The sequence below is a fragment of the Aspergillus uvarum genome (genome assembly GCF_003184745.1).
Source record: "Aspergillus uvarum CBS 121591 unplaced genomic scaffold BO82scaffold_33, whole genome shotgun sequence".
Taxonomy (NCBI): Eukaryota; Fungi; Ascomycota; class Eurotiomycetes; order Eurotiales; family Aspergillaceae; genus Aspergillus; species Aspergillus uvarum.
This window is the reverse complement of record NW_020291330.1, coordinates 321,656-331,342: the sequence shown is the minus strand read 5'-3', so window position 1 is coordinate 331,342 and position 9,687 is coordinate 321,656. Positions and strand designations below refer to the sequence as shown.

Sequence of the window (9,687 nt, the reverse complement as noted above, 5' to 3'; positions counted from 1 at the left end):
AAATCGAGTCCTCGCCTTGATGAAAGAGTAGGAAGTAGAGTAAGTTGTGGATGGGAGGGAGAGAGAAGAGGGAGGTGGGGTGTGAGTACTGGGTGAGAGGAAGAGGGTGAGGAGGAGGTGGAGGAGGAAGTGAGTCGTCGGGTGTTGCTTGCAGCTGGAAGGTTCGTGAAATTATGCCGATGATGGACTGGACGGGAGCTTCTCTAGCGGGCGGTTCTCTTTAGTTAGCACGCTCTTACCTCTTACTTTCGCGGTTGAAGCGTCCGGAGCGGGTCTTCTTCTTTCCCCGCTGCCAGTGTTATTGCATCAGAGCCTACTTAAGGCCCGACTCCTACCTTACCTAGTACGTACAAGTACAGTGAATGGATATGTTCGACTTTTGTGACGCCTCATATGGGAAACAAGGCGTTAAGGCAGAGTGCTTCAGTAAGACTCGATGATGCCTCGATCAGTCTGATTGCTTGTCTTTACTGGTAACCACACAATGTCTCATAATCCATCTCTACCACTATAGTTGTCCTGTGATATATACTTCCTGCCGCAGCTTCATTTGTACTATACAACATTCAAAACTCGCTTAGAAGCAATGAAGAGAACATCCCATATCCAATAACACATTATTCATAAGCCTTGTGAGTTTGAAAAACCCATCCAGCACAAATGAATATTGACACTGTTCATCTCTCTAGCAGATATCTGTATACAAACAATGCCATGCATCAACCCATGCAAAGGAATCGGTTCCACCACATCTCTCATCATTTATGATGTACTAAGAAACCAAGCCCTTGGAGCTGGAAAAAGACAAAGATAGAAGTAAAAAGAGATTCATATATAGATAGGCTAATCCAACACATTAATATACACGCTAAAATACTTGTGCCAACCCGTCCACCCGCCGACTCCTTAGTTCGCAGCAAGAGGCGGTAGCTCTCCATCCCACTGAATCTTCATGGTCGAAGGGAAGGGCCAGAAGCTGCTCTGATCGGCAGTCATGTAAATGGTTATGCCTCCATGGCTTGGAATCTTCTTCAACTGGCCCTGGGGGCCAGGAGCACGTCGGAGGTTGTCTAAACGTCCTACAACCTTCAACATGGTTGTGAGCGCAAGCTTGCAGAGACTCATTCCGAGGCATTGGTGAGGGCCCCATCCGAAGTGAGCATATGCGCTCATGTCGCGGTCAAGCCTAACGGTTTCAGGCTCCGGGAAGCAGACGGAGTCTCTTGAAGCGGCGACCTATTATGCAATGTTAGCACTCCATGAAACTCCACACCAAGCCATCATTTTGATTCACATACCAAGTTGCAATAAACCAGCTGGCCGGTCTTCAATGCCAGCTTTTTCCCGGCATCCTCGATCACCGTGGGCTTAGCCACGTAACGAGGCAAGGCTACCGAAGAGCGCAAACGAGCGCCTTCCATGAAGCTATAACAGTCCGTTAGTACCAGAATTGAAGTACGGTCTTAAGAGAATCTTACTATCTCAGCAAAAGATCATCAGCTTCAGGGGTGTCTTCCTTAGCAAGTCGATTAATCTCTGGCAGATGAACAGAGCCTTCCTCGGACAGATAGTAGTCAAGACATTGCGAGAAGAGCTGGGCTTGGTTGGCAACCATTCCGCCCGCAGTCGGCAGAATGTGCGTCCAAACAATCTCAGTCGGGGAGATTTGACTCGCGAGCAAACGCTGGATCATGTGCACACCATATTCGCTCAGAATATCATGCCGATGCAGACTGTGGACCAGGCTCTGAATGAAGCCGGTATTCCTAACGAAGTCGACATTGGCCATTGTCAGCTCTCCGAGCTGCTGTGTTGCGCTCCGAGCACCCTGATTGAGCTCAAACGATTTCCCAACATCGGCATCGTAGAAAATCGACGCAAATACAAGAGCCATTATCTCATAAAGTTCTTGTTCCGTGAAAATCCCCCTGGGGTTCGATTCGGTTTTGAGGGGCAATGAAAACACATTCGCGCAGAAATGAACCTGCGCGAGATTGGCAATGTCGCGAACAATATCAACCTGGTTGACACCGGCAATCTGATACGAATGCTGATGCAAAAGTTTCAAGGTGATGTTCTCATAGAACTTTTTAGCCTCGCTCTCCCACTTGTCACGATAGAGGGCTGCTCCCATCATCTTCCGGGACGCAGCGTTCGGAGGTTTGTCTCCGGACAGCATAAAGTCCCGGCCGTGAGGCTGATTGTTGTGACGCATGAGGAACTCAATCTTCTTACCCCAGGTAACCTTGAAAGTCTCTTGATCGCTCAGAATAGCCATGCAGGCGGCATTCGAGGAGATGAACTGTGGAGGCGGGGTGAGGCTGGGCCGATCCCAGCTGTAGTCGTCAAACCGGCCAAGATCCTTGCAAATCTTCTCATTCTCGGATGGAACAACGAGAGGGAAATGAGCGTATATAGAGTTGCCAGCAAATGTGTTGGGGAATGCACGTAAGACAAGCTTGTAGAAGACATGCCCTTGATCAACAGTATCTTGATACTGAATCTCGTTGTATGCCCAATTCGTCAGATGCTTTGGCGTGTAGTCCACTGTATAGAAGCGATCACCACGGACTAAAGCTACGGCATCGGAGAGGATAGCTCTCGATATCGTGTAGTTCGTGCACAGGCCACTTCCAGGTATAGTAGATTCCTTCGTGTCTTCCACAATGATGCCCGGGTAGATTTCAACCAGGTCGGGATGCTCGTACAGCCTCTTGAGCTGACCAGCAATGTAAGGGTCAGGGTTGATTTCCTCAAATGTCTTGTAGGTCGTGAGGTTGAAGTATTTTCGGAATTCGTTCAACGTGGCCAAGTTCCAGGAACGGGCCTGCATGATACCCAGGGCTTCGATGTTGCGGAAGACGGAAGGAACATTCGATGCCCCAAAGGCACCCGCACAATCCTCAACACTGTCTGCAAAAAGCTTAGCTAGTTCACCTTCGTCCAGCGATCCGTCTTCCTTGCGCTGTAGCCCAGCGAACGGGCGGTCAGAAGGTTCCTCTGGTAGACGAGCTTCCCACTGACCCACGCCCCGCAGAAATTCTCGCAGAGAGATCTCCTCCGGCTCTTTCCCCGGGAACAACTCGCGGTACATATCCTGCGTCCATTTCTCATCCCGCTTGGAGATACAAGAGTGCCAGCGGTACACGAGATTGAACTCAGCAGAAACTTGGTTACCGGTGGCTTGCGCTGGTGCCTCGCCAAGAAGTCCATCCTGCATCTCTGCTCGAGGGTCCAGACTCCAGGTGCTGTCCGTTCGGTTGATGTTCAAGATTGTACGAACGTAGTCCTTCAAGATAATGTTGATATACAAGCCGCACGTCACCAGTCGAGCAGTCTGGAAGAGGTCATTGTCGTACTTCGCATATGCTTTGGTATTCGACTCATCCGGCTTGGTGAAACGACCGCCCTCGTTGATAGTAGCCAAGTTTTCAGCGACGTAGTTGTGGAAGCGGTTGAACATGATCAGGAGAACACCGACTCCTGGAGGAAAGCCCAGAATACGTTTGCTGGAGAAGCAATCCGGCTTCAGTTTTCCGTCCTTGAATGTCCTTACCTGATTCTGCTCGTCTTGGTTGTTGCCATATAACGGCGACAGGTCCAAGTAAGAAGATGTCAAGCTCACAGTATAATCATTGCGGTCGGTTTGGAAAAGATCTCAAGAACTGTCAGCTAATTACCTGGAAAGCATCTCGGTTTTTCAGCCTTACCATGAATGATGATGGAAGCAAGGTAGAACAAGATGCTGGAGATCTTGTTCGGATGTTCCTTGTAATCCTTTCGCTCCAAGAGAGAGGCAAAAAGTGTCTCGGGCTCTGGAAGAGAAGGAGACTGTACTGTTGTTGGGCGTACAGATCTAGCATAGTGGGAACCAGCGGCACCAATGTGAGGCCATAGGAAGTTCTGATTCGTTAGTGAAGGATTCTTCAGAATATGGTTGGAACTGCATACATTGCCTGAACCATCCGCCTGTCTGTATACGTGGTCCGAACCGAGGTAGCTACAAATACGGTCAATCTCGTGGTCAATACATAGTCTCCGTTCCTGTCAATCAACTTACGAGATTGGCGGATGCTCCAAATCGTTCCATAGTTGTTTGAGGAAAGTATTTGTCAAGGCTTTCGCATTTCGGGAGGTTGAGGGCAGACCGGAAGCGAGCTAAACAAGGGTTAGAAGGGCTTAATCCGAATGAAAAACTAGACCACTGACTTGGATCACTCGCTCCATAATATAGTGTCTGTCATTGAGCGGCTCGCCTGTTGCAGTATCCTTAACAATCTCCAAGATGGCCTTGATGTTATCAAGGTCCACATGGCCAAGGTCCTTGACAAAGCCTGTCTGCACCTGCTCTGTGACGTATGTCCCATCGCCCGTTGTAGTAGGCAATGGCCGTAAGGATGCTGAAATGACTTTCTCGACCTGGGAGATCTTGCTCCCAACACCGTTCAGGAGCGATTTCTCCTGCTTGGTAGCCATGACGGGCTAGATTAAGCCTCTTAGTATACAATCTGGTAATATTTTGACACTGTGCTGGTTGTTAGTGATTGCTTTTCATTGGAATGTAGCAGGCCAACAAGAATGTGCCATTGCTGGCTCATCCCAATTGATCCGTCGGAGCCATTCCGGGGATCCTAAGAAATATGCTCGCCGGCTTGCCCCAAAGTACGAGAATAACGAGACGCATTGGGACAATGTGGCTCACCAGGTAGTTGAAAACAAATCCGGGAAGAGAAACCAAGCAATTGCACCGAAGAATGTGGAGGCACTGCCAAATGCGGGGAGAACCGAACCAGGCACGGTAAACAGTGCACTAAAGCCTAAACGCACAGGCTTCAGAAGCCAACAACTAAAAGTATCTGTGCGTGACAGGTTGACCATCGACAAGCAAATGCGATCGGTAAGAGAAGGGGGAAACGCATGCTCATTTATAGGATTGGATCAGTATCAGCATGGTGGCTGTGGGGAGAGAGGGAGTCGGCGACCCCGATACGAGCGAATAAGAAATTTACGGCTTGAGAGGCATTGGCATCTGTCTAGGCGAAGAATGCCCCGTGAGGAGAGCTAGTCCGACGGCAGTGTGATTCGTATGTATGAGACATGAGGACAAATGAGCGCTGTTCCAGCTGGGATTTACGCCACGCTGAGCTGACAGACAAATTGGCCGTGATCAGAGGTGCCTTAGCGGGACATCAAAGGTAAAAGGCGCCATGGTCTAGATGATGGAGGGGACCGGTAAAGACCGAGGGAGGGGCCCCTATCAGGGCGGCGATGCAGAGAGCGTGGAGAACTCGTAAGAGGTCGCTTCTAGACTAGGTTAAGTTCTTACTTTAGTGAGCCGATGAGAAGTGAGTTCAAATTGTGCAGCTGGAGCTTTCGAGTCGTCCATTCGGGTGGCACAGACAGACAAATTCTAGGTTGATACTTCGTAGGTATGGAAAGCCGGCCTTTGGGTGATTGATAGCCACGATGTGATATTTTTTGGATGAGGGACTGTCAATGACATTGTGGACGGTTTGGAAACTCAGTTGAGTCCGTTGACCCGTGAAATCAATCCTAGGTTTGATGTGCTGAGCAGCAACACATGGACAAGTGCGCGTAGCGACCTGTTTGCTTTTGATTACTTGTGGTTATCAATTGGAGGATTGCCATTTGAGGGATGGTGCTGAGAGTGCCGGGGAACGCCTGACACTAAAATGGTTCCAAGTTGCTAAAACGTGCTAAACGGCCGATGGAGAAGAGACGAAAGGCTGGCTGACAGGCCGACACTAACTGCGACACTATTTGATTTTCGGGACGCTAGCCCGACGCAAGCTTAGCCTAATGATGATAATGTCAATGGCTCAATGCCTTTTCTCGGCTGGACATTCAAAGCGAGGCGCCATGTGTGGAAGGACAATCAACGGGTCAAAGGGTGTTCATCCAGGCCGATATTCTAGACTGTGTCTGTTGTCTCCTGCCGAGTCAGTTACCTAGTAGTTATCACATGGTCCCGGAGGATGGTGCCATCGTTTTTTCGTTCGTTCGTTCAGCCTTGCTTTACCATTTTTCTCAGGCAGGACACCTGACTCAGGCTGTGCATGGAAAAGTCGAAAACAATACGAGTGAAGGTTCCATCCGAATTCGGCCCGGGGATCCTTCAAGCTTCCTTCAGCTGAAAGATGGTGGGCCATAAATTAATCATAATGATCATGAATCCACTCTGTATTATACATAGTGTAATTCATAAGAATCACAACCTCTTTTGGTCTCCAGCCCCCAATAATGCCCTTCGTTATGCGGCTGAGGGCGGTCTGCCACGTGATGGTTCCCGTCCGCCGGAAGCCGAGGCTCTGAGCTTACCCAGTCGAGTAAGCGCGGTAAGCTCAGTGCAGTGCAGCAAAAGGTCCCATTATTATTCTTCCTCAACCAAAACCAAGAGTTAGGGTAATTTTCGCGCATGTCCGGCATCAGACCTGGATCCTGGACTAAGCTTCACAGCCTTCCATCACATCCTAGAACCTCCCATCAAACAATCCATCGTCATTGGTAGCCATTAATCGCTATCAGCAGAGCGCTCCATCTCCAACTCGCTCCCCCCTCAGCTCGTTCCAAATGGCGATAACATTAGTTGTTGAGCCCCGGGGTAAGTCCTTTTCCCAACCGTTTCCACCTACCCCTGCCAAACTAACACCACTTCTCTCCAGGTAAACCCATCAGAAAGCTCCCCAAGGAGCTTCAAGTAGCGCCCGATGCCTCGACCGAGGAAATCTACCAAGCGTTGGCCAAAGCCTCGAACTTCTCCATCCACCGCCTCCGCATCACCAAGGGAAGCGACCGGACGCTCGTCCCCAACTCCAAGGACCTGACCGTCGATGGCACCGGCCTGAAGGAAAAGAGCGTGATCCACGTCAAGGACCTTGGTATGCCCAGCCTTTTACTTCAAATAGAATCACACTAACCTCATCTCCCCTCACTATCCAGGCCCTCAACTAGGATGGCGCACCGTCTACCTCATCGAATACCTGGGCCCGCTCATCATCCCCTACCTCTTCCTCTACCCGCTCCGGCCGTACATCTACTACAATTTCGACCAGCCGCTCGCGGAGCCCTCGAACTTCCAACGCCTGGTCTGCGCCCTCCTGACGGTCCACTTCATCAAGCGCGAGTATGAGACCATCTTCATCCACCGCTTCAGCAACGCCACGATGCCCGCGCGCAACATCCTCAAGAACAGCGGTCACTACTGGCTCCTGGCCGGCGCCAACATCGCCTACTGGGTCTTTCGCCCGGACAGCCCCGCGGTCGCCCGCGACGGGGACGCCTTCCTGCGGTACACGGGCCTGGCCCTCTTCGCCTTCGGCGAGCTGGCCAACCTGAACGCCCACTGCATCCTGCGCGACCTGCGCCGGCCCGGGACCACCGAGCGCGGCATCCCCGCCGGCTTCGGCTTCAGCGTCGTCACCTGCCCCAACTACTTCTTCGAGATCGTCGCCTGGGTCGGCATCTACCTGCTCAGCGGCCTCAGCTGGAGCGTCCTCCTGTTCCTCGTCGTCGGCTCCGCCCAGATGGCCATCTGGGCCAAGAAGAAGGAGCGTCGCTACCGCAAGGAGTTCGGCGACAAGTACAAGCGCAAGCGCTTTGCTCTCTTCCCTGGCCTCGTTTAGAGTTAGTGAAACGGGTGATAAGAGTTATTGGAAAGGAGGAGGGGGTGAGGAGGGAAACACATCGTTTGGTGGACTCTCCTCCCCCAAAGAAGTCACACGTCATGAAGAACATGGTTTCGCCCTTATTCAACAACCTCACAGTTACGAAAAATCAAAACCGACGAATGGATGAGACAAAGTCACGAAGCTTAAAATCAGTGGTTGGAAAATCCACCGGCAACCTAGTTCCCCCTATCGCACCTGACACTCGCTCCGCGTGACATCGGTGCGCTACATCGAGTCTAAATGTCGCAATTGGTGCTCTTAAAGGTCTCCTGATGCGAAAAAAAAAAAATGAAAAGAGGCAGTATTTCAGATTCAACCTATAATAATACACGCGCTCGCTCTATGTGGTGCATCCTCATGAAACTCCAGAGAACACCTGGAAGAATAAACCAGTAAAAACAGAAAAGACAGTTTCGTACTCCCCTCAAACCCACAGCCACAAAACTCCAAATTCCAGCAAGGAAAAGTAAAAATAAAAAACTAGTTGGAGTGAACGGAGTTCACTCAATCTTCATTTTCGTCTGCCAAAGGCGGTAGTAGGGCTCCATCTCTTTCTCGCAGCTCCGCTTCGTATCAGTGTTACAGCCAAGGAACCGGATGACAAGATCGCCGTCCTTGTAGATGCCGTTCGCCGCTGCCGCCGAGCAATCCTTGCTGTAGGCGTTGATGGTTCGCTGAGGCAGGAGCGCCAACCGGGCGAGGATGGTGGGATGCCACTGGACGATGTGATCCTAGAGAGCGAAACGATGACGTGAGTCAGAATCATTACGGTGACACAAATTTTGCAGAAAGTCCAGGAAGAGCGAGCCGAAGCAGAGAAAAAGCAGAGAAGAAAAGAACGACGCAACAGAGTCCTTACCAACACATGCGTCTCCGCCTTCGCGAAGTTATAACTCCGATACAGGGGATCGAACCACAAGTCAAGGAAGAACTTGGCGAAATCGCCCTGCCGTAGCACAAAGCTCCCGGGACTCATGTCCTCATTGTCGGTGGTGATGATCAGGTCGACGTCTTCGGGGTGGACATGTGAGAAGGTCTTGATGATGCTGTCGGGCGGCACGACGGAGACCTCCTTGAGCATCAGCGACTCGAGCCGCTGCTTGTCTAGGACATGCGACCCCAGCGACTTGCTCGGGTTCATGATCAGGGCGTGCGCATCGAGGTGGAAGAAGTACTGCGAGTAAGGGTGGGATGCCATCGCATGCCGGACGGCGGGGATGACCGCCCAGCTCTGCGGCGAGTCGCCGATCGAGGATTCGTAGTCAGACACATTGGCGAAGAAATTTGTATACCCTGATTGGCAGCGAATGCGTTTTTGTCAGTCGTAGTGCAACAAAGTGGTAGTAATCGTGTGTCAAACGCCATGTCCTCTCCGGGGCCACGACTACTCACCATGACGCTTTGCGTAGTCCTCCCGGTTCTTGACAATCTTCTCGATGTAATCTTCGCTGAAGCCGACCCGATCTAACACTGTGACGATGACTACCCCAGAAGTGCTCGCGGACACTGCAGGGGTGCCAGTACTTGTGTAGAAGAATTGGGAGAGGAGGAAGAATATGGTGAGGAGCGCAAAGGCGAGGATGGCAATGGCTTTGAGCTGCTTCCTGCGCTGTAACGAGAATCGCGAGGATCGGCCGTACACAGGAGTGATCGGAGCCCTCCGTGGAGGTAAGGCGAACTGCATGCTGGCAGAATCTGTCCCCAGCGAGCGAATGCTGGGTGACTGGTGAGGAAGAGATTCGTTGGAGGAGAAGCTGGATGGTTTCTAAGTACGAGTACTTGGTCGGACAAAGCGTCACCGCATAGAGATGGGGCTGTTCTGCCGCTTCCGGCTATCAATCCGCGGGCCTTGGGTTGGCCCGAGATATCGCAACATTCCAGAGGGCCCGAGCAAGTCCGTCCTAAGTATGTGTGCTTTCCAGAGATATTAATAGCCCCAAGACAAGCCCGAGTCAGGTTCGTTGAGTGACGCAGGATTGATTTGTAGAGCCAAGCGTCA

At 51.3% G+C, this 9,687-nt stretch overlaps 4 protein-coding genes across 4 annotated transcripts; 1 reads left to right on the top strand and 3 right to left on the bottom strand.

Moving 5' to 3' along the window:
* Positions 1-521: 521 nt before the first annotated feature.
* Positions 522-1,237, bottom strand: BO82DRAFT_355151 (uncharacterized protein). Its single transcript, XM_025635367.1, has one exon. It carries the CDS (start codon positions 1,171-1,173, stop codon positions 907-909), a length of 267 nt encoding a protein of 88 aa, XP_025491124.1. The 5' UTR covers positions 1,174-1,237; the 3' UTR covers positions 522-906.
* Positions 1,121-4,882, bottom strand: BO82DRAFT_355150 (peroxidase/cytochrome P450 family protein). The gene is made up of 6 exons (XM_025635366.1): positions 4,703-4,882; positions 4,210-4,525; positions 4,061-4,158; positions 3,952-4,000; positions 3,711-3,903; positions 1,121-3,657 (listed from the first exon to the last, which is right to left on the bottom strand). The coding sequence occupies exons 2-6, from the start codon at positions 4,474-4,476 to the stop codon at positions 1,478-1,480; spliced, it is 2,787 nt and encodes a 928-aa protein (XP_025491123.1). The 5' UTR covers positions 4,477-4,525; positions 4,703-4,882; the 3' UTR covers positions 1,121-1,477.
* Positions 4,883-6,421: 1,539 nt separating this feature from the next.
* On the top strand, positions 6,422-8,050 carry BO82DRAFT_355148 (trans-2-enoyl-CoA reductase (NADPH) TSC13). Its single transcript, XM_025635365.1, has 3 exons — positions 6,422-6,622; positions 6,684-6,899; positions 6,961-8,050. Exons 1-3 carry the CDS (start codon positions 6,592-6,594, stop codon positions 7,641-7,643), a joined length of 930 nt encoding a protein of 309 aa, XP_025491122.1. The 5' UTR covers positions 6,422-6,591; the 3' UTR covers positions 7,644-8,050.
* BO82DRAFT_355147 (putative alpha-1,6-mannosyltransferase subunit) lies at positions 7,991-9,447 on the bottom strand. Its single transcript, XM_025635364.1, has 3 exons — positions 9,081-9,447; positions 8,548-8,981; positions 7,991-8,419 (listed from the first exon to the last, which is right to left on the bottom strand). The coding sequence occupies exons 1-3, from the start codon at positions 9,370-9,372 to the stop codon at positions 8,189-8,191; spliced, it is 957 nt and encodes a 318-aa protein (XP_025491121.1). The 5' UTR covers positions 9,373-9,447; the 3' UTR covers positions 7,991-8,188.
* Positions 9,448-9,687: the final 240 nt, after the last annotated feature.